This window comes from Athene cunicularia (assembly GCF_003259725.1).
Source record: "Athene cunicularia isolate RWA chromosome 3 unlocalized genomic scaffold, athCun1 chr3_part1, whole genome shotgun sequence".
NCBI classification, from domain to species: Eukaryota; Metazoa; Chordata; class Aves; order Strigiformes; family Strigidae; genus Athene; species Athene cunicularia.
Window position 1 is genome coordinate 82,383,747 of NW_020799097.1, and position 27,899 is coordinate 82,411,645.

Below are 27,899 nucleotides of genomic sequence, written 5' to 3' on the forward strand. Positions count from 1 at the left end.
AGCCACATGATGTAGGCCATAAACAGAACTTCCCTGCTTTGTGATTTTTAAAATATGGCAGACATGAAAACCAGCAGAAGCAGATCTGGAGCTAGGTGTGGGATCCATAAAAGAGAGGTGAAATGAAGCCAAACCCACATTACTAGTCATCTCCAACAATGTGGTACAAAGATCTGTTTATTACCCAACAATGTGACAGTGTATATACAAAGACAGTGTGGAATGTGACATTTACAGGAAATTTCAGTACATCATGCACAGATACTATTGCAATGTTATTTTAATAGTTCCAGGATGTTAAGCGGAATAAATAGTCCTTGCTTCAAAAAAATCATTTAGTTTTACATAAAAATATATAATATTGCACTCTTTACAAGGCCAGCAATTTTGCATATTGATTTGTAACAAGTGGAATTCTACTTTATAAAAATAAGCCTTTGTGAGCAACACCCCAAATAAGGAGGCACAAAGGCACCCCAAAACCACAGTATTTTCTTTTTTTTCCTCTTAAATAAAGCACATCACTTCAACATGAGCCAGGAAGCTTTTCAGTCCGGACCTTACATTAACATTTAGACAGTGAAAAACATGACTAAAGCCATCCCATACAACACTGCTACAATATATGCAGTTCAAAACTCAATTCATACAGTATGTAGCCAGTTGCTTAACAGACCCAAAGATCAGACTTTGTGTCGTGGACTATGACAATATTATTATTAAGTTTTCTAGTTTGAAAAGTTCTTCAAATCAGGAAGTTGCAAGAGTTTCTGAAGACTTTAGAATTTTCAGAAGTGTAAAGATCTGTCTGTATATGTCATCTTCATCATAACTTGACAATTTCATATACAGTGTTTTGAAGGCAGATGAACCTTAAACATGAGAAGATACAGCAGTTCATCTGTACGGCAATAGGAGAGCATGTCAATGGTGAAAAAGCAAAGCAATTTAAAACAAAGTAACTCCATCAGACTTGCGTAGCATTCTTGTTTTACCATTCGCATGACTACAGCAGGCACTCATTCATGGTGCCAGGTTTAGAGGTCTTCAAATCTATCAACTGAAATGTTAATTTTTGATCTGGCTTAAGAATTCAAAATTTAAGCCTTTCACGATGGAGGCTTATTTTTTTCCCCTCAAAAGATAGCACCTAGGAATAAATAACATATTTGCTCAGTTTATCTGTGTAAACTCTTCAAAATCACCTGATGCCTATGAACATTGGTTATTCAAGCAGTTAAATTCAAACATTTTACAGTTTATTGAACCTCAGTGACACTAAAACAGGAGCACATCTGTGCCTTCTTTAACACCTTTTTTCAGAGCTCTGGAAGATAAACTGTGTGTGTATCTAATATATGCCACAGAATTGCAATAGCTAGGTGTTATGAAGTTTGGGAGTTAACACTACATTAAAACACAAAACCAAACCATGATCAACTATTGCTTCATGATGACATGAGGTGTCTACCCACCACTAAAACAAATAGATTATTTTTGCCTGTTGTAAAGACTATTATACTAACAGAGAAAATGGCAAAAATTACAAATTAGAGATAACAGAAATTCAATTTTTATCATTACAATACCATAAGATGGTGCAAAAAGCACCTACTAAGTTCTTTGCTTCTCAAAAAAGCAATTTTAAGTGGTCTTGCATTTTAAAGTTTTGGGTTGCTTATCCCAGAGCTAACTACACTACACTCAACTAATCAGATATACATATGTTGAGATTTTAATAGATATTTACAAAACTTTATTCTGCTGATATTGTACAACATAAGAGGGGGAATAAGCATTTTCAATCAATTTTTTTAAACACTTCTGTCCAAGAAGTGATTTAAAAAAATACTATTATGTTTTATATTGCAGCATTTTGACTTGTATGTTAGAGCATTTATTAATCACTTTGCTGGTATTGGAGTATATGACCAGAGCTTCCTGGTGACCTGGATATGCTTCAAGTTTGTGCATGCACATACACAATTTTACAACTACCTCAGACTGCTCTTTTTTTCCTAAAAAAAAATCTGTTCATTCTAGAGACATTCAAACAACTTCAAAATCCAGTTAAGTAAGATTCTATAATCTGTTTTGGATTTAAAGTGCATCAGAGACATGAGTTAGCAGCAAAAATAGTCATCATCCAGCCGCATAGCTGCTAAGGAATGAATAGAACATGGGTAACTTCAAGCGCTGCTGGTCCTTGCGACACCAAGCTATAACATTTCCATCACTATTTGCTGTGAACAAGTGATGACCATCACAGGAAAATGTAAGGCTGAAAAACAAGAAGATAATCTATTTTTATATTGGAATGACTATTTAAAAGGCTAGAAAACATTAAAAAACCCATAAGAGTACAACCAACCAAGATTAAGTCTCAGGGGAGACCCAGTGAGTACATAAACATAGTAATACACTTGCATATACTTGCTTATTCATTTCTGTAACTAAACAGGCTTGAACTACAGCTTTGTCCAGCACTTCAAGATGCCAAGCAGTTTAGCACTCATTTCTTTGCAGCATCAAAGAAAAGGGCAGGATCAGTAGCAGCATACTACTCTCCTCCTGGGCTGCCCCTTCTACTTCTGAAAGGAAGCAACAGTGCCCACTGAACTTGCTTGCTGTCAAAGGCACAAACTAAACACATCGATCTCATGGCACAGCATAGGGCTTCAGTTCAGCCAGGCATTTCTTGAGCTATAACAGCAGTAAAGCTCTTCAGTCAGGCCACAGGTAATGTCAGAGAGCATGAAGGTCAGCATCCATTTTCTGTCTCATTTAAGCTGAAAACTTTAAATTATTCAGTAGCTACTAAATCATTATCAACAAGCTTTGTGAAATATGCTTCTTAAAGAAGGTAGCAAAGACAATAACTGCGATCGGGCCACGTTTTTCCTTTTAAAAAATGATAATTAGTGGTTTGGGTTTGAAATGATATCTCAGCAATGGTCAAAACAAAATTTTTCAGGATCATTTGTTACTATGCTAACATAAAGATAAAATTTTGTTATAACTCCAAGACCTCTATGCAGACTACTGTACCACTGGGGATATCCTTTGACTGTGTTCTCAAAACATTTTGGCATGAGAATAATCCTGATTATATAAATCATCAGGGGGACTCAAAATTACACAAGCACTCCAAAATAGCAGCTTCCAGGTTCCTTGGAGTCTCCTTTACTCCTTTCTCCACTGTCAGAAAAAAGTGGTCAGGGAAAATGCAGTGTTTTCATTTACTTCTGAGAGAGAAAAAAAACCTCTGTCTATTTGAGCTTGACAGCGTTAAGATTATCTCCTGATTTTTATACAGATTCTGGGGAAAAATATTAAACTTAGAATAAGAAGAGTAGCTATTGTTCCATTCTCAAGGGAATCCTGCTAATTTCTATCTGCCAGCAGCAAAACCTAGTTATTACTGTCATTACAGATACAGTACAGTTGTGCTCATTTTGTTTTCATGAATAATTAGTAGCATTGCACTGCTGTTTTTAGACATGGGTGTTTGCCTGCTGTTCTCATGTCAAATCCACATTCAACACTCAAGACTATTTTGTTGTGGTTTTGGTTTTGTTTTTTTCCAAAAGAGAAAAATCCATTTATTGTACACTTAAGATCTTTTTACCTTATAATAGGTTTGGCTGACTTTGAAAATGTTATTTCTCGTACAGGCTTCAAGTCCCACGTACTCCACAGTCTGAAAGAAAGAAATCTTTCTTCACATTTAATTTTACAAATATTCAGTGATAAACATAATGTATTTAGCAACTACTAAGTTTGGAAGCTGAACAACAGCTTGTTCACCTTCTTTAACGCCAAATATCAGTATGATGTTTGGCTACAGGCTCTCAAACTATGAATCTAAGTTATAAAGCTTTTTCATAAATAAAAGTTTCAAATGCTTACCGTACAACTCCATTTTCAAGCCCCCCTGCAATCACGTTGACAGACACTCCTTCAGGCTGGTTAGAGAAAGCAACAGAGCAAATACTTTCCCTGCAGTGCACATGTCCCACGAGATCACCGTTAACTGTCCAAAGCCTCAAATCACTACCACCTCCAACTGCAACAGAACATAGCATGGGAGTATTAAAAAATAAATCTAGATCACAGCTAGGTCTATGAAACAGAATCTTTAAGTGTTAAAGAATTCAACTTCTTGAAAGATCAGAAGGTTTAAACGACTGGGTGCTATGTGCTGCAGTAAACAATTACAGAGAGTGTGCAAACCGCCAAACCACTGCAGTGATTTAGGAATTACTTCATATTTATGGAACACTGTACTTACAAAATATTATATGAATTTACTTTTAATAACCAGTTTTCATGTACTAACAGGGAAGCACTAAGAAGGAATTCATACTTTCTACTTTGAACAGCTAGTTCTTGTACCCTGGCTTGCATTTCAAGCAAAATACGTTAAAGTAGCAAGCACAGTTATTTTATCTGGTTAACTGGGATTATTTGATTTTACCAAAGAATTAATAACCCAGCTACTGCTTTGTCCTGAAAGGGTTTGAAACTCATGTTCCTTACCAATTAGAAAAGAATACAATCTTCCAGGAAAAAAAAACCAAAATTGGTTTGTGAGCTACAGAAAGGGAGCTGAAAGTCTCCACATCAGTTTAAAACCTAAATATTAAGTTTCTGAAACTGCTAGAATAATATCCTTTTGTCTTTTATTACTATAGACTGTGCTATTTTGGTTCTCAACCCCCTCCCTTGATTGGGAACAGTATTAGTTTCAGTTCAGTCTATGTATGGCTACAGTAAGAAAAGGTGGCTAAAAGATACTTCAGTATGTAAGACCTATCTTACTCAAGGCAAGAGAAAGAAAATTGGCCCAAACAATGTGAGAATTGGGTCAATAACTCTTCTAACAATATGGATAAACAAAGTTAAGCTCTTTTCCTTCTTTATTCTGTACCTCCTTGGATCAATAGAAAAATATTCTGTCATTTGGATGAAGTGTATTCCCCCCGCTCCTCTCTCAAGTTAACGCAATACACACAAGTATCCTTTATAGGCAGCAGAACTGTGTGAGGACTCTGACTTGGCCCTGCTTTACTGATACAGTCTTGTAGCACACAGTCAATCTTCAAGTCAATTAGCATCCCAATTTATGAAATACTCAAAACCCCACTGCTCAAATAGGTCTTAATGCTCTCATCCAGAAACAGTACTATGTGGAAAACAAGACAGTACAAAAACCATCTTTAAAATAAGATGGGGAAGGATCTACACTGGGGATATGTAAGTATTTAAAGTGATAGAGTGAATAACAAATTCTGTTGCTCTGCAATACACTGTACTCCTTGAAGAACTGTCAACGTCACAGAATTTAGGTCTCCCAGGAATCTGTTGAAATTTCAAGTCATTTCATAGAGAGATCAAGCTTTTATATCTCTACATTTACTCAATACCTGTCTAATTATTTCTAGAGAAGTTTGTTACTATGTAACAAAAAAGAGCACTCCTTTTTGACTAAATGCATCCTCAGATGATTAGCACACACTCAATAACTAATTTAATAGCAAGTCTCATGATTTGTTTGATCTGCAAGTCAAAACAGCTTTCTCAACCACCAAATATACCTGAATCACACACTGTTGCAATATCACCAGTTGTTTCACTAGCTGAAACTGCAGTCACAGGACTCTTGTGTCCAGACAGACTCTGGACATAGCACAGCCTGAAAAAAATAAAGAGAACAAGCCTAAAGTTCAAACACAGAAAAGATTACTTGAAGAAAATATCTAAGAGTTAGATGAATTTCAATCAGCATTTTGCACAATAATAGTATTTTTCATATTCATTCCAGAATTTCAGCACCCTTCATGAGAAGAACAGTAAAGGTTTGACTTCACATTAAGATATACATGGAACAGATTTAGTTCAGAGGGTAAAGATACCCCAAAGTTGGAAAAGAGGTATTAACAAGAAAGCCCCTGGAAAAAGTTATGTATATACTTGTACCTGTTCAAATCCCATATGATGCATGTTCCATCTTTGCTGACACTTATCATTATACTGTATGGTTTGCACACAAACAAGCTTGTTATTTCTGCTGTATGACCATACAGATGGACTTGTGACTCCATTTCTATCTCTGAAGGCTGAAAAACAGCGAGATAAAATATGAACTCTCATGAAAAAGAGAATTAAGCCCAGGGACAAGTTTAATTCTTGGATTTCAGAAAACGGTTCCTATTGCTTTTAATGTCATCAGTTTAGCGACATTATTAATGCTCTATTATGTTTAATACTTTGTAATACAATAAGCCATACAATATCATTAGTGTTCAACTTTTTGCTTCCAGTGCTTTAGTCTAAGCATTTTGATGTGGTCCAATGAATGTAAATGAACTACTGACTACTTCTGTCTCAATTACACACCTTGAAATCAGATGATTTGTTTTCTGCAAGACTGCTATTTCCACATGACAGCGGAATAACAGTACTCAATATTTTAGCATCTAGAGGAAGCACTTGTGTTTACAGAAGGAAAACCCAGCTCAGCAGTTACCACACTGTATACAGTAAATTACTGGGAATTCCCCAAGTTGGTGCCAAGTCCTTCAGTGATACCAAGTTGGAAAAATATACAGGAAGTTTAAATATAGAAACTGCTAGATAAAAATTAAAGCAGCAAATTTAATACCAAATAACACTTCTTATTCAAGTTACATCATTTGAAATGATTCAGACTTCCTGAAAACTGGCTAAGTTGAAGGAGCTGCTTAATCAGAATACTAATGCTTTAATTAAGACAACTTGCTGTACAGAGATTAGAATAATCTTTGTAAAAGAAAGGAAAAATTTTCTGCTTGCTTCCTCACACGTGTCAGAGCACACTGTCTGCATTTCTGTATGGGGGTACAGGATGCATATAGCACATCTACAAAAAGCTTGAAAAGTAGAAACATACACGATCAAAACACACATATGCTTAATTCGTAGTCTATAGAAAATTTATGTCTTTATGCAATTAAAAGGGACAATATAATCTATGTAAAATTGCAAAAGCCAATCTGCTTTTTGACAACAGGAAGAGCTGCTATTTTGCTCTTCCTACTGAGCATCTCATCCGAGAAAGATACACTTACGAACGTATCTAGTCATTCTCAGAACAGTGTGGTATCAGACATATTAGATCCCTTAATCCTTGCTCAGTTTAGAGAAACATTACACTAGTTTTTTCATAACAGCAAAAATCAAGACTTTTGATTTTCTGAAGAACTGGTTTTGATAACCCTGTGCTCCCTCCATGTCTTTTAAGTGTTTGCTGTTGATCTGCATTTCAACACTTGAACTGAAAGCAGGATTCACCTTTAGCAGCTTCCATCTATAGTACTAACGGGTTATTGTAATGAAACAAGTTGGAATTTTAGCACCAACTGTATTAAGGTCTAATAAGTTGTGAAATAATTACTCTCATGCTAACATACCATACCCTTTTTACTTCCCACTTACTTTTAGATAACAACCACAACAGTATCTAGATGTGGAAAAACATGCAGGTATGTATCTACCTTTAAAGAACAGTTCTATCTCTTGGTTATCCAAAATGATCACCTACAGCACTTGAGTGGAGAATTTAAATGATCACTGCCCAGCTTTATTCAAACAGATTATTAAAGTGCTCTCTGTTTGCAAGACAACACTTAATAGTCAGCAAGTGAAAGCTGGAGTAATTTGTATAAGCAGAAACTAATGGCTGAGGTTTTCATGGAGGTATGACTTATTGTCAAGATAGATCACAGTTTCAAAGCAGTACTTCATTAGTTTTTTGACCATCTTAAAGGTTAGGAAAAACAGAACATCTGAAGTACAACATGGAGGTATTTTTGAATTCTGACAGCATGTCTTTGAATCCCGCAATTAACAAGATATCTGGTTTATGCCTATGCATTGAATTTATATAAATGTGAAACAGGGCAAGATATTAACGTTTCAAGTACTACATTATAACAGACTGTTCACTTTATCACTGAACAGCTGACAAGATGGATACAGAACAGATGCTAGGAAGCACATTTGCATTCCCTGCAGCCCTAACATGGGTAACTAACTCAACAACAGGAGCTACAAAATTGGCACAAGGTCAGTCTGCCTGGGGCATGTAAAACTGTCAGTGCTGAGAAATTCAGCAAAGATTATCTCAAAGACAACATCTGTGCAGCTGAACAAAAATCACTTGTTTCTAGGAAGTGCAGGGAGCTGAACAATAACAACTCCACTACTAGAATTTCTTTTTAGTACTGCAGAAGGCAAGTACATTGAATTTCTAATTTAGTACCTCAAAACATTTTAACTGGAATCCAAGTCTTAGTATAGGCTATTTACAAGTTCACTATCTGGTGAGCAGTTATGGTGCCTGACTTAATCCAACTGACTGAAGCTTGCAGGCTTCAAGCTCTATGTCATTTTTTTTAAACTCGATGTGCTGCTAAGTTCAGGAAGTCTGAGTGGTAGGTCACCAGAAACTGGAAGAAAGCCAAGGAAGAAATCCCTGTATATTTGTGCTGTTCCCAATCTAAGCATCTTCTGTTTTCCACTACTGAAAACAGGAAACTGGGTGGGCATAGCAGAGTATACCAAGGTTCCCTCTAGTCCACGCTAAGGTAGCAATTCAAGAGCATCAAGTAGTAGAATCCTACAAATGTGTTTGCCAATGCCTGTATCTGTATCAAGCTAAATTTGAGAAAACAGTTTAGTTCAGTTGTTGCTATGGATAATCTTGCAGACACACCTAAAACGACCTGTCAAGAAAGCTGCAAACTCTTCATTAAAACTATGAAAAGTAAAAGTTACTGCTGGAGAAAGTCAGGCAGAAGCTCAGGAACTCAGTCTGAACCAGAAGATTAATTTCGAGTTGTATTTATGCTTTCATACCATGCTTATTACCACATAGTTATCAGGATGATTTCTACTAGTATCTCAGCATCTCCCACTAATGAATTAAGCAATGCAAGTTAGGTTCCCCCTGGGAAATATGACAAAGTAGAGGCTTAGTGGTTAATATACGCACTGTCTGGGATTTCACCCTGGCTCTCTACAGTATAAGTGCCCTCTGCATTTGAAATGTTGTTTACTCTGGGGAAATGCATTCCACAGTTTCACTTAAGGCTTTGAAAGGCTCTGTATCCTTCACAGAAAAAGTTACTCCTTAACATGGGGAGCTTCATTGTGCTGGAGAGCTTCAGTTCTAAGCCCTAGCCTGAATACAGTCAGAGCTGTATGTGTAACCAGTTATGCACCCAGATGAAGAGAGCTGGCTAAGGGCTAGCAGTATATGAACAACAGCTTAAGAAAAACCCACAAATAAACACACTGAGATAAATCTATTTAACAGCATCAAAGAAGATTCTTCAGAAATAAACACTAAACAAGCACTTGATCTTTTTAGCAATTGTCTTGACTATAACATGTTCCCCTTTTCTCACTTTTCTAACAAGACAACTGTAATAGTCAATTCAGCTAAATCTTTAAATATAAATTCTATCCAATGGAACTTACCATATTGCTAGTGAATCTGTTCATATATGCTGTGATGACACCAGATTTACTACCTGTGAACAGCTGACAACTGTCTGGCACCCAAGCACAACTTGTTACCTTGGAAAGACAAAACAAATCCAGAAAAAAATCAGAACAGAAACTATTCTGCTATTTTCATTATGCCATCACATTTGGTCAAATTGATTCTTTATTGGTTATCCTAAGAAAAACCATGTAAGATACCTAAACAAATCCAAGAGTTAAAATATACCTGCTCTAGGTCATGTTTGTTATTACTTCAGAAAAAAAGTAGAGGGAAATTCTCTGTACCACAGAATTCACAGCTCAAAAGCAGTGCACTACTGCAGACTTCTAGATCTATAGCCACATCATTAGCCAGAATCTTTGCAGTTGAATCACCAGCCATTGGACCATTAATGGATATTACTCAGCCTTACCCAACAACCTTTTAGACAATTTTTTCAGAGGAATCCTAAACTGTAGTGGAGTTCTACTTCTAATGTGAGGCATCTCTAATTTTTTTCCTGTATTCATTTTTCTGGCCCAGAACTTAAGCTTTTATAAATCCACACCAAAACTCTATAGGAGGGAAACGATACAGAAATCAAATGCATTCAAAAGGGATCTTTGACTAGTACAGGAACACATACAAGAATGAGCTACACTAAAGCAAGAAGGGACACATTCCAATAGAGAATCAGATTAAAACTAGTCATGTTTGGATGCTCCTCTCCAAGAAAAATAAAAGCAAGAGTACCTATTGCCAAGTCAGGCCACCACTTAAACTAGCAATATTGAATGGAAGACCAAGAGACTGATTTTTTTACCTGATGGAACTGTGAACTCTGTATAAAATTTACTGGAGGTTCACTTTGCTTGCTTTTCAGTCGTAAAATGTTGTCAGCATATCCCCAGCTCAGGATAGCTGACCACTGAATGTCAGTACTGTGCATGCTTCTCACACCTGGAGGAAGACATATAATATTGTGTCACACATGCAACCAAAGAGTTGATCACTTTGACAGTCAACAGTATAAATCTCAGGTCCGTGTTTCACTACAAGCTAGACTACAAAAACCTCCAAAGTTTAAAAATAAGGTACTCTGTTAGGCTACATCTTAACCTGTAATGTATTATAAACATACTTTTCAGAAAGTATGTAAAATTCAGTGTTCTCCAAAGACAGTTTGCAACATGGATAAAGCCTTTTTAAAGAAATGTTGCATCTACTAGGAGTGGAGAAAAGGGGCAGAGGCTGACAATACTTCCCAGCTAGAGAAACGATTGTTCAAAATTTCAAGGACAATCTTACTTATTTTTGTTGAGTAAGTGTGAAGCCATTTGTTTTTAAAGAACCTGTACTAGAACACATTAGAGAAAAACAAGAGTATGAGAACATGTTCGTACTTTATCAATAAGAATACCCCAAAAGAGTTTATCTGAAAGCAGAATATTCTTCACCTCTGATTTTTACTGATAACTTCCTTCATTCTCTGCCTCTAAACCCATGTTCCTTAATTCTCCTGTCTGTTGCCACATATTCTTTTCATCCGTTCTTCAGTTCTTGGACTGAATCTGCTGGCAAGTTCTAAAGCTAAATCCTCGTGGCTTCAGTCACTTTAATGAAAAATATCAACTCAATTACAGGATTCTTCTATGTAATTTTGAAAGTTACAAAGTAAAACCCACCCTCCAGGAAAGATTCCACACATATGGAAGCTGTTACTGGATTTATAAATCAATCTTTGACAGAAGTGACTACATTTGGGAAGTTGAGAATAATAGTAACATTAATTTTTTAATGGCTCATTTTTACAGGTATTGTGTATCTAGAGCATAAGCAAATTCATACCTTGCTCCTTGCTATATATCATCAGAAGGCAAAACTTGCTGGACAAACCGCAGATAGCTTTTGTTGGTAGAGCCTGGAGAGAGCCAAACCTTTCTCCATGTGGTTGGCTAAAGCAGACAACAGGATCTGGAGCACTTGGGGAACCAACATATTCTCCCCACTTCAAGCCTTTTATCCATGGTAATGGACTCTAAACCAACAACAAATAAGGTTTAAATTAAAAGGTGGCAAAAAGTTTATTTCATATTATTTCATTAGTAAGGAAGAATCATTCATATCACAGTCCTGTAAGCAATTGCATGGTAAGGACTGCTGAAGAATTCTAAAAATACTGGAAAGCCAAGTATGAAGCACTGTAGTATCATCAGTTGAGCTATCAGCTTGAAGGGAGTTCTCCCACTTCTTTAAGGGCTGGGATAGCAAGCCTGTTATTCAGGTAGTTTAAAGTACTGATTTCTTTAAATGCAAGGATTCAGTTTCTCACTGGACTTTAGGAAAGCCAAGTGTTTGAAGAAAGTTGAACTGTCCTACAGACAATGAAGAAGTTAAGGATGGAAGAAAGCACAGTATGTGTTTACCTACTATAGGTTTGCACACAGATTCCAGAGTTCGTCATTAAAAGTATAAAACCGGTTAAGCGAAATGCCATCCAATACCCATTTACTATAACCAAGATAAATTCAGATCTTAGTTTGACACAAAATGTATCACAAAGGCATGAAAATAATTTTCACTATCACTTTACTAATTTTGTTTGTTTTCCTTATAGTACAATATGGGTAGTAAATTCAGTTTTAGGAAGGAAACTGTAAACGTATGGGTACAATAACTTCAGTGTATGGATATTAATTAAACCATTTTGCAAATCAAAATGACATACTGGATATATTATTTCTTTGGCATGTTCTCTGGTTTCTCTGAAAGCAAACTGCACCAGCAATCCCATGGCAGCAGGAAGTTCTCCTTCCATGATAAGCCGGGATCCAGGCCTGTTAACATGTGCTGTGTGGAACAGCTGGCGAGGTGTTTGCCCGTATGTTTTTATCATTGTTTCAAGAGCTCTTCTCTGAACAGGATCCTCCACAGCAGAAACATCCATCCCAAAATAGGTCTAGAGAGAGGAAAGAAAAAAAAAAAAAAAAGGGGAAAAAAAAAAAAAAAAAAAAAAAGGGGGGGGTTGGAAGAACAAGCTTGTCCAGTTTGTCTTTGGGAAATATTTCTCAAAACATGCACACAAGTTGAGGCAGACTCCAGTTGTTTGGTTAAGACTTGGACCAGAAGCCATCCCACAATGGCTTTGCTGACTAAAGAGCCACTAAGAACAGTAACCTTGTCAGTACCCCTTCACTGGAGAGAACTACCACTTTAAGATTGTCATGTGAGCTGCTCCTACATGTATTCTGTGACTGGTTTCTGGCAAAGAGGTTTCCTTCATAGACTTTTACTGATCTGTGCAAAACCAGAAGGGTTGATGATGATAAACAAAAAAACTGGAAAGTTTGTTTTCTGTACCTCATTTTAATTATTGTATTTAAGCTCTGGTTTGGAGTGGCTAGGGAGGAAGAGCCTCTGATTTCAGAAGAGCAGAAATTCTCTACTTGTCTTTTTGATGCCTCTGTGTACCACATACTTTTCCTCAGTCACAATGACAAAGGCTTTTCACTTTAAAAAATAATGAACATACACAAACAATACTTAAACACAAAAAAAGGAAAAAAAGGAAAGCATCCGGATGGCTACTTGAAAGGCAAAAGCCACCACTACTAGCCACTACTGTTTTATTAGCTCTGCCAGCTATAGAATGAACACTAAACACATCTGAACATGTCTGAAACCAGGACTGCCTGGCTGAGCAAACCTTGTAATAGTAAGGACTGAAGCTAAAGAATACAATCCAAGATATCTGTGTTACAATTAAGCAGTGAAACTCTGGAAGTCTCTATGTTAAATGAGGACTTACTTGAAGTTCAATTTACTGGAGGGGAAAGTGTTTATTAGAGGAACAAAACACAAGATATATATGAAGGGAAGAACACAAATAATGAGCTCAGGACAAACTGAAATGTTTTAGTCATATCAAAGACTGCAACACAATCTACCTAAATGAAAGGCTCTTTTTGACTAAGGTGGAAGCAGGTACACACAAACATGACACCTGTATACACTGCAAACAACTATCCAGGCAGTCTAAACCCCATAGCTGATGAGCCCCATGCCCATATCTCAAGGCAAGGCAGACAAACACAAATTCACCAAGTCTCCCAACTGTCCCTGGGATCTTATCAGTTCCGCACTGGAATGGTTAAAGTCTTTTCTTATTCAACACTCCAGGAGCAAGGGATCTTGCTTCATGCTGGATGCTTTCCAAGCAAGTCAGACTGAACTTTCCCCTATTGTTACTAAGTACAATGAACAAACACACTGCTTAACAAATACTTACTGCAGGATGAAAGACATTAATAGCCTGAACAGAGGCCTTGCCTTTTTGCTTATAACCAAATACCAGGTCAATCCAGTGACAGATTGTCTGGGAAACATGATCAGACTCCAAAGCCTGACGATGAATCAAGATGAACAGACGAGGATCATTACGAGCCCAGGGTGGAAGATTGACATGGTTAACTCTGTCACCATTTTGACGTACTCCAAAATCAAAACCTAGAAACAGGGGAGTAGATGTTCCAACATTTTAGTTGACAGGAACTTCAAAAAGGTCTTTATAGGGTTCTATGAAAGCTCACCATTAAGCACAGTGACTGCTGATCAACAAAGCAGCACCATTAACAAGTTCCCTCCCCAACACATTCAAGCTGCACATACGCATTCAAGTGGAAAAATCAGGAAACAGAAAGCTCCTCTGTACCTCTGGCAATTATGAAAATGCTTCCTTTAAGTCCTGCATAACAGCTTTTTAAACATATCCTGCAAATTTGTGCTAGAGTTCTCCCATACATCTACTACTTAGCATATTCAGCCTAGGGATATAAATGTTCTCAGTTTCAACCCATAGGCTCAACAATACAGCTGTTTCTGGTACATAGTTTCGTTATTCTATCACTATACCTTCTCTGTTAACTAGAAAGTCGGGAAGGTAGAAGAATTCTGGGATAAGCTCTTTTACGTCAGTCATGGATTCATATGAAGAGAGTCGCCAGGTTGTATTGGTAGAGTGAAAAGTTCTGTCTGGGATGTCAAAACTTTGATCTGTAAAGAAATCCAAACTGAATTTATTACACTGATGATGGACACAACAGTTATAGATCTGCAGCTTCAAGGAGTTAACTGCTCTCCAGCTAGAATTCTAAATGTTCTCAGCTATCTCAATTAGTGTGTTACACGTGGACTGCAAGTCAAATACAGGTCAGCTTTTTATTCTACATACACTAACATATATTTGTAAGATGTACAGATTTATGGTCTAGCTTGATAATTTCAGAAGGAGTCTACTGTGAAAGCACACTAGATTTAATTGTACTGAACTCAGCTATTTAGAATTTATATACTTTGCTAAGAGGAACATAGAGCATTCGTGGGTCATTGGGACCCACATCTGAAAGGCCCTGACTTGAAAGGCAAGTGCAAACAGAAGTAACCTTACCTTGATAGGCTAAAAACATTTTAGTAAAAGGTGGCAGCCTAACGAGGAAATGAAGCACAGTTCCACTGTTAGAATAATGAGATCCGTAGTGATATGGTTGTACAGGGGGCATGGGATCATCCTCCCGTGCTCCTTTACGATATTCTTCTTCCAAATACTTGAAAAGTAGTAGGAAAAAATATAATCACAAACCTCCTACTTAGACTGCATTCCAATAACACATATACGAGCTTGCTTAAATTGTTTAGGAATAACACTTAAAACTTTTAGAGGAATAAACATTTTAAAATTATTTGGAATCAAGTACACTTTGTCTAAAGGGCCATGATCACTTCTATAACCAGTTAGATATCAGTCTTCAGCCAATTTAAGTTACCTGCTTTCTACTATTTATTACTTTGACTCCCTCCCCCTCTCCCCTTGTTTTCTAACATGGTAAAGTCATTTTCAATACAAAATGGAAAAAAAAAACCCAGTGTTTGCAAATAATACATCTGTATTATCATGGTCTAGTGTAAATGTGAAGGTCCAGCTGCAGATGCTTTAATTCCCCAGCACATTATTTACTACAGCCTTAAAAAAAAAAAAAAAAAAAAAAAAAATCAAAGACCACTGTAATCATAGTAGAGCATGTTAAAATAACAGTACTCCAGGGAAAACAGCTTTTCTGCTATGAAACAAATAATAGCCAGAAGTTCCACTGAAGTAATTTCAAGTAAACGGCAATGTTACCTTCCTGATTTCTAGGGATCTTTAAATATATGTGTGTTCTAATGTAAGAAGATACCAAGTTAACCTCCTCAGCAGTGTCACATGGAAAGACTGAACTGATTTATGATTTTAGGTACAGGAACAGACAAACACAGCTTCCAAGAATGTTATAAAACAATTCCTAAGAAACTGGAAATGAGAATGCCATAGACATCAAATACTGGATTTGTGGTTTCTTATTTCCCCATCAGTATATGTTAAAAAATTAAAGCCTCTATTTATACACAGGAAAAAGGCAAGAAGCAAAAGTTAGCCAGATTACCTTGTAAGTATCCACATAACGGTCCTCTTTTTCTTTAGACTGCACAGCTATTGGTTTGACCAAATTTCTGTAACAGAAGCAGTACTGATATCTTGTCATTTTTTTTAAAGATGTCAAGTCATACCATTTAATAATGCATTATTAAGAACAATGGTTTTTATATCATGAAAAGGACAAGCAAGCTTAATAGCACTTTACAAGAGAGTTCAGAAAATAAAGAAGGCCACTTCTGGTGCTAAAGGCACGCTCAGACCCACAGGCTACCCCATAACACAGTAACAGACAAGCAAATGCAGAGTCCCTCTGTCAAATCAGAGGCATCAGAAAAAGGCAAAGATTTTGTGAACACAAATGTTAAAATCAACTTAACAGAAATGTATTAGGGTGGGACAATTCCCTCAGATCTACTCACAATGAAGACAATATGATTTTATAACTGGCTAACTATTTTAATATTATTTGGTTTTCTATTTAATTTTTGGTAATTGGCCTGAAGTCTTTAATCACATGAATTTAAACATACAGCTTTTACTTAAATTTATGGCCTATCCTTATCCTATTAAGACAGTATATGAGTTCAATTCATAGCACTCTTTAAATATACACACTCATAATCTGAGACATTTTATTTAAGTATCTGAGGTGAAGCAGCCACTTATTGTAAAAAGCCCAAGTTATTATGGATGAGGCTTGTCCCTGAATAATTCCACTCATGTATGTGTGCAGTTTAGTACAATGAAGTTAAAAAGCTGTACTGGTTGATCAGTTCAAGTATTTGGAAATAACCGGTTCCAAACATTTCATATTACCTATATACTGATGGATCATTTAGGTCCAGCGTTTCATTGGTGTAGTCAGAAAGTATAAAAGGAAATACTGGATACTGCATGAGATCATTGAAGGAACGGCCCGCATGTTTGTTTAAATGAGTCAGATATTCAAAGTTAGTAATCTGTCCTGTGCACCACAGGTGGGTCAAAGCAGTAATATTTCCATATTCCAAAAGGTTAGGCAAATTGTTAGTTAAGATGTTGTGGTACACATCATCACGGACCTAAAAGAAAACACCACAGTTTTAATCATATAATTTAAAAAGCCTCAAACTACCATGACTTAGTACCTTTCTCTTATTTTACAAGTTTCTAGATATTCCATTACAGCAGATAATGTTTAGTATTACTAAGATTCTTTAATGTCTTAATACAGAGATGTGTTTTACAACAGGATTGTGTTTGTCTAGAAGTCTAACCAAGCAGAGTTTTTTCAAAGGTACTAGGCAGAATTTAAGTAGTCCATGCAACAGGTCTCCCTAAAAACTAATGCGTGAACATACATGTTATGAAGACACAGCAAAACACTTTGATATATTATTATGCATCAGTGCCAAATTACCTTTGTATTATCAAAAGCCAAGAGTAAAGTTCTGCCATTTGTTAGGAAAATTTCCACGGCATTGTCTCTTAACTGCCACCAGCGCTTATGAACTTCCTTAATTTCCTCATAGGTCCAAGAAAATGATGCCGGTTCTGTTTCTCCATGAAAACTCTAGAGAATTTGCAATTGAAAAAGTTATTTGAAGTAGATTTCCCAAACAAGAAACTCTTCAATGCAGTCAGTTGATAACCATATAGTATAAGGCAAACTTTAATTTTGCTGTGCTGCTTTAAGATGTTGTTGAGATTTTTTTCATGTTTCTCATCCTTCACTCTCCTCAAGGCAGTGGGCAGAGCATCACGCATCCTCCCAGCTGCTCCAGCTCCCTTTCCAGCACTCGCACACAGTGTCATATTTTCCCTGGCTCTTAAGCTAAACATTGGACAGTCAACCAAAGCAAGCAAAGCTGTGCCATGAATCCCAATTCTGACAGTTCTGTGAAGGACAAAGCAGCAAAACAGCTGGTAACATCTTAAACCTCAAGAGCTGTGTGCTTAGTGAATGCAAGACAAACCTCCCTGAAAACAGTTTAAAACTTTCAGCAGTATAACCTGTATCTTGATTTTAAGTGTCTGTTTAAGCGTTAGATATATACACTTAAATAACACATCAGAGCTTTTGTATATCACAAGGATTAGGTCAGTTCCAGTTTCCTCCATGAAACAGTCTCTCTTGTATAGGATAAGGGGGAGCTAGAACATCCCATATAATGGAAAATTTAAGAATCAGATACTGTAAAGCCAAGCCCAGTTCATACACTTGCGAGTTTCTGTACTTCCTAGTGCTCCAGCTTCCAGTAAGGCACATTTTCTCAGGGGCAGACCAAAGCAAGCTCTATGCACTAATGCTGATGAACTCAGAGCAATGGACAGCAAGGTGCTGAAGCCTCCCCACATCACCCCCTCCTCACTCCCTCCCAGCCTCAGGCCCACACCTTTTCTGTTTTCTGCCACCACCACCGATTCCACAGCCAGGGGCAACAGAAGCAACACTGAACCCAAACTAATCAGTTTGGCTGGCCTTGTCCTGAGACCTCTCAGTGGCAGGAGACGAGATAGTCATAGTCAGACTTTGGAAAAGGTAAAGCTGGACAATATGCTCTAATACTCACTGAGTTTTCAATTGTGTCTGAAGCATTGTCTTCAACAAAATACATGCCACACTTTCCTGCGGGGAAAAATAGTTGCAAAAAGTTGCATGATATTACTATTTGTATAATGCATCATAGTGTTATATAAACAGTGTCCAGGAGTTAAGAACACTAATAATAGTACCTGGGCAAGACAGTATGTGACAGGAGTAGAATTTATCATTCCAAATCTTTTAGCAACTGCAACTTTAAAACTTAACTACAGTCCAAATAGCACTCATGCAAACAGTAGGGAAGAAAGACAAAACTGATCTGCAAAGTATATCATCAATAAGCAGTCAGGCAACAGCTCAATTACTTGTTAAAAAAAAATATCACTCAAGTTAATATATACAGCAGAATCTTATACAAAAAAGGTATTTATGGAGACTGAAAAATTCTGCTTACCTAGCAACAGTTCACCAGCAGTCTCTCTAGAAGGTGCTACACTTATACATCTTCGATTAACTCTGAAATATTTCAAAGTGTATTATTACTGATGGATTTATGTACCTTTCAGCACATACCTAAAACTAGCAGCCTCATAAGCTATGGTTGAAGAAAGACTTTTCAACTAATAGTTCAGATCTCAAGGGGGGAAAGAAAACAGAACTTCAACTTTCTAGACTTGCATATTAGTGGTTTTGTAATTATTTGTTGTTCTCCGTAGTTATTTTAGGCACTATTAGTGCCTGTAATAGGTGATAAATTGACACAACTGCAGAGCTGAGCAACACAGTAGAGGCAGAGAAGATGAAAACACAATTTGCTTTTGAACACTGATGGGAAGACCTACCAGATCTAGTAGCACTGCCTGTCTTAGCTATCTAAAGGACAAGTAAGGAAAGAAGCCCCATCCCCACATCACACCAAATGGTATTTGCTTTTGCTGATTTTTGAAGTCATGAAGATAGACTGTTTTAAGACTCAGAAAATGTACATGTTGGTAGCTCTGAACTTTTGCTTAAGAGTATAGCAAAAAACATACCATTTTTGACATTTGTCTCCTCCAACTTGAGTATTTTTAATGTTTAGACAAAAAAAATGAGAACACTGGAATAGGAGTAGTTAGGAAAGGGAGGTACGTGTTAACCCAAGCCTTACCTTATATGTTCACTTGCAGCTTTGTCCTTTACAGTAGAAGAGTGAGACGAATGTGTTTTGTCTTCAAATAGGTAAGATAATGGAGTTTTTATCACACCTATAAAAAAACCCACAAATAAGGCACTAGCAGTCATTACACTTCAGATATACTAGAAAATGTTATAATTACCTTCCTGTTTCTGCCTGTCTGGGAGAAGGTACTTGTTCGGAATCGTCAGGTAGCACCTCTGCAAGCGGCGCCTCTCTCTGTTTGGGCCTTCAGTTGGATCCAGTTGCCAAGAAGTTGGGTAATAGACTGGGTCATACCAGAGTGCTCTGAAAAAACAAAAAATGTTAGAGTTTGGTAGCAGAGACAGTATACATAGCTTATTAATTCTGTTTTTCTTTCAGTAGTAGAAAGGCAGAAGTTTCACAGTAGTAGACACTGGGCAATTATTTCTGAAAAAGTATTAAAAGACTGAATTTTGTCGTTTATTTTCATGAGCTATCCCACTGACTACTTATGCGCTACTACTGTAAGACTGCTCTTGAAGTTACTAACTCTGAAAACAGCAATACAATAAAAATCAAGTATTTCATTTTGAAAACTCAGCTGCTGCAAACATGACATTAGTTCTGCAGTGGTAAAAATACCACTATTTGGTTTCTTGTCAAGACTTAACATCTTTTTTCTATGCAGACTAGTGAACACAGTATTGGATGTTAATATGAAGAATATTACCCAATAAATGCTGTTACTCCATCAATGCAACACAAGATATGAAAGCTTTATGACATTCTTCATTCTGTTAGGCACAGGCAAAATGTACCTGACAAAAAGCCTGTCTCAATGGCATAGAAATACTACTTGGTTACTCATCCTAAAAACATAATAGAATAAATCAAGAATGTTAACAAGTCTTTAACCATCAGATGATTAGCAAAAGCAAGTAATTCTAGTTTTAATACCATTAACATTTCATGTGCCTTTCAGTAGAATAAGAAGCACATGTCAGGCATCAAGTCCCTCTCCTGCTTCTTCACCGAGATGAGAGAACAACTTACCGATCATGGGTAAGCTGCTGAACAAGTTCCTGCCAATGTCTGCTGGCACTTAGCTCTGCCTTGTACATCCCCCTGATGTGCTGGATTACTTTCTTCCTTTCCATTCCTTGTGACAGAGACACAGCTTGTGTGATGTCTCCAGCTATTTTAGAAATGTCTTTAGATTTTGTATCCAGACGTTGAAAGAGACTGAAGAAAAGGAGAGTTGTGTTTTAAAGTGTCAGGTAAACACAGTGAAAAGGGAAGGCAAGACACCAAAAACCCTTCTAAAATACAATCACTTTGGCTGTAGATATCCGTAATTCTTGTTACAGCAGATGCAGAGCAACTTAACCTACCAAATTTTCATGAGACTTATGAAGACCTGCTGCTGCTTAGCCTTCAAAGCAGATATCACTTGTGGCCAAAGACAAGCCAATTAGAAGATCAATGGATATATATTAGCATGCTTTACCAATTACTCTATACTCATTACAATAAAAATCTGAAGTAAGAACAGTCTGAGCAGTTTACCACTGCTCAAATCTCAAATTCTTCAACATAGTAGAGTCTTATCACTTATCTAGTCAGACTTGACTAAGCTGACCTTCACAGCTACTGCAGTTGCCTACATTGAAACTTGGTGTGTGTGCGCATCTCAGATCTAATCTTTACAGCAAAGCCTGAAATGTAAATTAATGGGAAAAAACTCTTAATCTACCACAAGGTACTGAAATTTACATTATGCCTAGTAGCAGCAATCTACATAGCTCATATTAGTGTTCAAATCCTATGCTGAATACAACAATATTTTAGTCATTGAAGATCAGAGTTAGTTGTAGAGACATTTGCCTTACTTCTAATTGCACAGAACACAGCAACAGGAGAGGTGATTGGACAGATACAACAGCTGTAAAACTAAGGGTGAAGTGTCAAACATGTGAAAAACAATTCAGTATTCTGAAGTTCCCACAGTGTCATCTATTATACAACCTAACAAAATGCATATACCTACAATCGAGCTTTTTTATAATGGTAAAAAACATCTGAAGGCTAGCAGTGCTGTTGATTTGAAAAATATCTGTAACAGTCATATAGACAACTTCACAATGGGGCGTACTGAACAGAGAACATTCTTACAGGGTTCTTGCAGCCACTTTTAGAAGGCACTTACTTTTGCCTATTATTAGCCATTGTCTTCTCCCAGGCAGCTTTGTTTACACCTTCTTCCATCTCATATTTCTTCTGATCCTGAATGGAAGTTTTATACATTACTTTTTTTCCAGATGGACAAAAGGAAGCAGACATTAAAGGATATGCCAATTTAAAAAAGGAAGACTGACAAAACTGTTCAACTGATATATTCACAGCATTTAAAACCATCAAGATTTCATTTCAGTTACTAGAGTTTTATTATGTTGAGATACAATTTTTTCAGAAGGAACTATAAAAATTATTTTTTCTTCACAATGAGATACACTAGTAGCTTATTACAAACTATCACTTTTGTCTAGGTTAAGTAATATGCTTAACCAAAGAAGCACTAGTATGTGAGCTTGCTGTGAAGTGTTGACTCTGTGACAGAATATTCAAAACCCAAGAGAACCTCAAAAGCATAAGCCATGCACCAAGCAAGCAAGATCACTTTCTGCACTAAAATTATGACCCCATATAATAGACAATTGTCTCAAATACATCCAGTTTTTGAAGTTTATTCACAAACCTCTTTCAGAGCTTTAATTACATCTGGTTTTGGTCGTGGGCTCAGGGGAACACATTTATAGCCACAACACTTCAATGTATTCACAAAGTCTCCTGCTGCTCTTTGTTCTTCTTTGGTCATTTCATCAGTGTGATTGTGCATTAACTCATGCAAATAGAGCACTAATTTAGGTCCATGCTAGAAGATGAAGAGGGGAAAATCAGATGTATGGTCACTGTCATTTCCACAATACAATGCTGAGCAGTTCTTTCCTCCAGCTTCATTCCATTTTCTAGTCAGCCTGGACAGATTTCTTCTACTTTTTTTTTTGTGATTTAAAGAAAGTAGCTGCTTTAGTGTTCGAACTTTTATAAAGTGAGAAGGAGCACACTGAATTTAATCCTCCACATGACAAAACTTGCCCCAGCATCTTGTGACTTTTCAATGGCTTACAGGAAACCTAAGCTTCTTCTCCAATTAGTCAGCTCCTGCAGCCTTGTTTATACTTCAGGAAATATGCGCCAGAGACTCTTAATTTTGCCTGCCAAGAACGCTACACCTTGTTTGATTAATCAAATTAGAGCTGGCAGACAATGAAGTTAATCAGACACAGGTCATAAATGCACTCAACATGACATTCCCCCAGAGAAGCTATTGCTAGTATATCAGCTCTTTTCTTACCCATGAAAGTGTTAGTTTAATTGGATAATGTATATGTGATCAGGAACATATTAGTGTCACAGGTTCATCCAATAAGTACTCTCTCCTTAGTACACAGTGACTCAAACTGTGGTGTCTTCCATGATTTAGTTCATTCTTGCAGTTCCTTCAGATCTCAAACAGCAACATTCCTACCCAATTCCTGATTATGGCTCTAAGTGCAAGCTTGAGAGAAAGCATTTCTAACAGAGTACAATCAAAAAAGCTTTCTCCTGACAAACCAAGAAGAGCAGGGAGAAACTGTTCAGCTATTTGAGTTAAGAACATAGAATACACCATTCTACTTTAAGAATTAATAAAGGCTAAGAAAGAAAATATAGAGAACTGTTTTGATTGAGGACTGACTGCCTCTTAAAATCTAGCGGCAATCAGTTTTAAGTTTCAGGAAGTGTGCAGTTAGGAGTACCAAGACAAGGGTAATTCCTTCATTAATCAGCTTTTTCAGGGTACCTTAACTTCTAGCAGTCTCAGTAAAATTCTTCATATTAAAATTAGTACCACCTTTTGTTTCTGCACTACACAGGAGATGTGACGTTTGATATGCTACAGAGTCAACATACCCAGACATAATCTTATCTTGCCTCTTACAAAACTATCCACCCTCAGGATAACAGAGCAATTACAGAGGTACACACAGCCATTTTGTATGACATAACTTTGTCATTACACTAAACATTGCTACAGCAGCCATGAACAACTTCAGCCACATACAGTTCTAAGTAATTGTAAAATTTAAACAAAAAAACGAATACAGGTTTTACAAATTTCTCTAACTCCCAAACTTACTTGCAAATTTGGGCTAAGGCAGTCACGCATGATCTCTGGATAGTTTACTTCAGGTACCATCTCCAAAATCTGCTTTCTCTCTTGCAGTGGCCTTGCTGGAGACAAGTTGTGCACAAGAAGCCTCCCGAGTTGTGTACGGAATGTGTCCTTACATGACAAGAGGATTCTCTTCCACTGCTGCTTTGGTGTGTTCATTCTGCTGGTGCCCTAAGAGAGATAATTTTTTAGTATTACAGGGTTAGGGCTTCCTTTCACCAAGTTTTCACATTGCAAAACAAACACAGTTAATATCAAAGTGTAAGACAGTAAAGACTACTGTACCAAAATAAAGTGATTCATTTTAGTTTACTTATTATTATTACAGGTTAAAAGACATTCTACTAAAACTGAAAGATGGGTTTGTTCATTCCAATAAAATAAGCGTTTTTCTAGATCTGCCAATATTAGGATTGCAACTCCTAGCTAGACTGAATATTCAGTCCCAACAATCCAAAGTTGTTATGTAGAGGGTTTAAAAATCAAAGGGGATTTTTGTTTGCTTATTTTAATGAATAGCCCTTCTACATTAATAACTAGTTTCTGACTGGGTTACCTCAGAAGATCAGAAACCAGCCACTGGTTGTGCACACAAAAAGAAACCTGCCATCTTTGAAAACTAGTACAAGCATGATATGATGGAAAGATAACAGACCTAACCAAATTCATTTTCCAGAGCTAGAAACAAAATTGGGTTGAGCTACTTTTTATAGAGACAACCTAAGAGAAATAAAGAGGCAAGAAGCAGTAAAGTTTTCCAATAAAACCATTTCAAATTACCCAAGCGAAACCTGATCACCTTGGAAAGGTTGATAAGCTAACACCTGTATGCTAGAAGAGACAACTCAGCCCTTTAGCAACAAGCAAAGAGAAAGTTCCCCTTCCCAACTCTAAAATATATATATATATATTATAGACACATATTGCTCAGAAACTCTCCATCATCTACGGATGCACAGCAGATCCTATTTTATAGGCTCCAGCAAACAAACCTTGAGGTTTAACAGACAACGCAAATTTGTGGACTGCTCAGAACTCTGTCTATTTAACTTTTGTGTGCTTGTTCAAGAAGAATTTTGCTAAATGTTAAGGTAAAAATCAGAACAGAAGTATTTATTATTTTACAACTGCAAAATAACCGGGAAGCTGAACAAAGTTTTTAATACCACAGTTGAATTGAGAGAGGCAGTAAGGAAAGTATTTCTGCACAGAAGACTATATGCATGAAAAGTTCCAAATTAAGGAACCTTATGAAATATCCTTTAATGTGGACATCTAATTACTTACAATGGATACTTTGATTCCTTCCACCAACATTCTGAACATTTCTTTAAGAAAAGGATTTGTTCTGCTAGGCAGTTCTTGCTGGCTTTCTTCTTCAGGAACTTCCAGCTGGGATGCTGAGAGTCTGCTTTGACTTGTGTTTTCTGTGATACCCAGTACATCAAGGCACTCTTCAGTAGATGCTTAAAATTTAAGAGGCACATATTATCAGCACCATCTCAAGCAAGACCTTTAGTTGGCATTAAATCAAACACTGCCTTTACTACTATACTTACCATAGTTACTCTTTCTCTTGCTTCTGTGGAATTTGAACTAGCCCCCAAAGTCATCAAGCCTAGCTAGCAAATGTGCCCCCTTCATAGAAACATGCCAACTGATGCATTTTATGAGAGCAGATGCTCCCTTTGGCAGAGTTAAATCTTTAGGTAATAATTCAGTCAGTTAACACATGAATGGACTAATGTAGAATTGAAACAACTTGTTCAGTTCATTCAAACTGCATCCAGACTGTCAGTTACATAATACTGAGAGGATGTTGTTTTATAGTTAAATCCATTAAACTAATGTCAGAGGTATTACTTTTCTTTCAAACACTTCAACACTCCAAAAGCAAGAATCCATTTTCCATATAGCCCTACATTGGCTCTGTTAAAACCAAAAGGAACAAAAAGAAATCCTACCTAAATAGATGAGCCTGTTAACAGCTAGAACAGTCAGCCTCTGTAACCTTTGTGCAAACTCAGTCTCAGTGGCTTGGATAGGATTTTCTTGGCTCATTCTCCGCTGCATCATCATGTTGAATTCCTCACTTGCTAGTGAGCGCATTTTCATCAGCAGAGCATCAGACTGAGCAAGCGAAAACTTTCTGGAACCTTTAAGTAGAGAAGCATTAATAGCATTCTACTAAAATGCACAAAAATATTAATCAACTCAGCAATGCTTTCATCCAGAGTTCACATCACTGAAGGAAAAAATACATTTGAATTGCATTAACATTGAAGGGAACATAAGTGTTATTTGGGTGTTTGTCTCTTAAAAGCTTTTCTATTTGAAAATAAATACATAATATTCAAGAAGTGATACCATGAAGTGAGCTAGTCTGAAGATCAAGTTTACATGTATTTTTGTGTGATGCAAATTCTAAAGAAGTTACTTTTATTCCTGTTTTTACTGTAGAATTAGGATAAAGGATTAGAAGTTAATGATACAACAAAAAATTATTGCATATTGGAAAGTAGCTTTATCATCTAAATTATGAGTCAGTTATATTAACAGCTTCTAAACAAACACATTTTGTACCATACCCATTGTCACTAATTTTGATAGAAGTACTATTTCTAATTTAGAAGAATATTCCTTAATATTCTCTTGAAGTGAACTGGTGGGCCTTGACTGTACTTGCTTCTTTTCAAAACAACTATTTCTTTTTATCTTTAGTGCCTTACCAGATTCACTAATATAAAAATATTTTCACTATATTTACTAGGCTGATAGAGATGGGCCTCAAAAGCTGATAATATCAAGAGAAACATTCCCAAGTAAACAGGGAATAATAGTGGTTTAAGAAAACTCAAATGTGTATCAGATTTTAAAATTCAATCCTCTACAGAGTCCTAAATGCAGCTTCATTTATGAGGTATACAAAATTAATTTCCAGCCAGAAGACTCCTAAAACCTTTACAGATGGTTCACAAGCTGTCAAAGTATTACTGCTAAAGCTAGAATTGCACAAATGTTTTACAAGCACAACCACAGTGGAATCTAGGAATCTCGCATTCCCAACTATACATTTAGAGTGCCAGGTATTTTCTTCAGAATGTAATCCCCACATAACAGCTGTGTTAAAAGTTACAAGCACTAACTTTATTTTGATATGTCCTTACTGTGGAGTTGGCTATTAAAAACATTAATGAATTACTTAAACATCTTTACTATGCAACTCGTGAATCGAAGAAATTTCCAAAAGATGGTATTATCTGGCTTCAGACACTGCAGTGAGAATAAGGTGACTGAGGTTTCATTTTCATACCCTACTCCCTCCTCCTAATTAAAAAAACCCCACAAGTTCAAAATGGGTACAAGGCTACACTATTTTAAAAATATACACACACTTATATAGCAAATCCACAGAAAAAGCAAAGCAGTAGGACTCGTTTGTTGTATCACTGAAGTTACAGCTTGAAAGTAATATATATAGGAGAAAGTACAAGAATACTACACTCTTGCTACTCACCAGCAATGCCTTTACGCTTTTGAAACATTGCACGATGTGGTGCAGATAGCGAAGGGACTGAACCAGCCTGCTCCTGAGCGTCTTGGTTTGCTGTAGTTTTTATTAATTCAATAGCTGCTTGAAGAACTCTTAACTGCAGAACAACTGCCATATCTAAAGGGAAACACATACAGAGGACACAATACATTCTTTGCACGTCTTCAAGAATTTTTACCAGATGTTTTTAAGAAGTAGACACAAAATGTGTCAAGAGCTGCAAAACTCAGTTCCATGGAAGTCACATAGAAAGTCACCTCACTATTCCACAGATACAGACAGTACATAAGTGAGTTCTCATGGTAAAGCTATTGAGTTTGATTACTCTGAAATAAGACAAATGAAACAGTGTAAAACATTTCCATTTAAGTACACTTAATGAACTTTTACAGTCACTTTGTTCA

General features: G+C 36.7%; 1 protein-coding gene across 1 annotated transcript in view; it reads right to left on the minus strand.

The window, feature by feature from the left end:
• Positions 1 to 497: 497 nt before the first annotated feature.
• LYST (lysosomal trafficking regulator) overlaps positions 498 to 27,899 on the minus strand; it is a 92,764-nt gene continuing 65,362 nt past the window's right edge. Inside the window, exons 28-53 of the mRNA XM_026845820.1 lie at positions 27,460 to 27,612; positions 25,907 to 26,098; positions 25,230 to 25,408; positions 23,907 to 24,113; positions 22,422 to 22,598; positions 21,873 to 21,949; positions 20,720 to 20,908; positions 19,845 to 19,990; positions 19,676 to 19,772; positions 18,980 to 19,041; positions 18,554 to 18,609; positions 17,401 to 17,553; positions 16,818 to 17,062; positions 16,009 to 16,075; positions 14,976 to 15,132; positions 14,441 to 14,581; positions 13,818 to 14,035; positions 12,258 to 12,488; positions 11,378 to 11,567; positions 10,353 to 10,489; positions 9,523 to 9,621; positions 5,980 to 6,119; positions 5,598 to 5,695; positions 3,910 to 4,066; positions 3,629 to 3,700; positions 498 to 2,281 (exon numbers count right to left, since the gene is read on the minus strand). Coding sequence (XP_026701621.1) covers positions 2,143 to 2,281; positions 3,629 to 3,700; positions 3,910 to 4,066; positions 5,598 to 5,695; positions 5,980 to 6,119; positions 9,523 to 9,621; positions 10,353 to 10,489; positions 11,378 to 11,567; positions 12,258 to 12,488; positions 13,818 to 14,035; positions 14,441 to 14,581; positions 14,976 to 15,132; positions 16,009 to 16,075; positions 16,818 to 17,062; positions 17,401 to 17,553; positions 18,554 to 18,609; positions 18,980 to 19,041; positions 19,676 to 19,772; positions 19,845 to 19,990; positions 20,720 to 20,908; positions 21,873 to 21,949; positions 22,422 to 22,598; positions 23,907 to 24,113; positions 25,230 to 25,408; positions 25,907 to 26,098; positions 27,460 to 27,612 — 3,779 coding nt within the window. The 3' untranslated portion in view covers positions 498 to 2,142. The remainder of the gene's footprint in view (positions 2,282 to 3,628; positions 3,701 to 3,909; positions 4,067 to 5,597; positions 5,696 to 5,979; positions 6,120 to 9,522; positions 9,622 to 10,352; positions 10,490 to 11,377; positions 11,568 to 12,257; positions 12,489 to 13,817; positions 14,036 to 14,440; positions 14,582 to 14,975; positions 15,133 to 16,008; positions 16,076 to 16,817; positions 17,063 to 17,400; positions 17,554 to 18,553; positions 18,610 to 18,979; positions 19,042 to 19,675; positions 19,773 to 19,844; positions 19,991 to 20,719; positions 20,909 to 21,872; positions 21,950 to 22,421; positions 22,599 to 23,906; positions 24,114 to 25,229; positions 25,409 to 25,906; positions 26,099 to 27,459; positions 27,613 to 27,899) is intronic.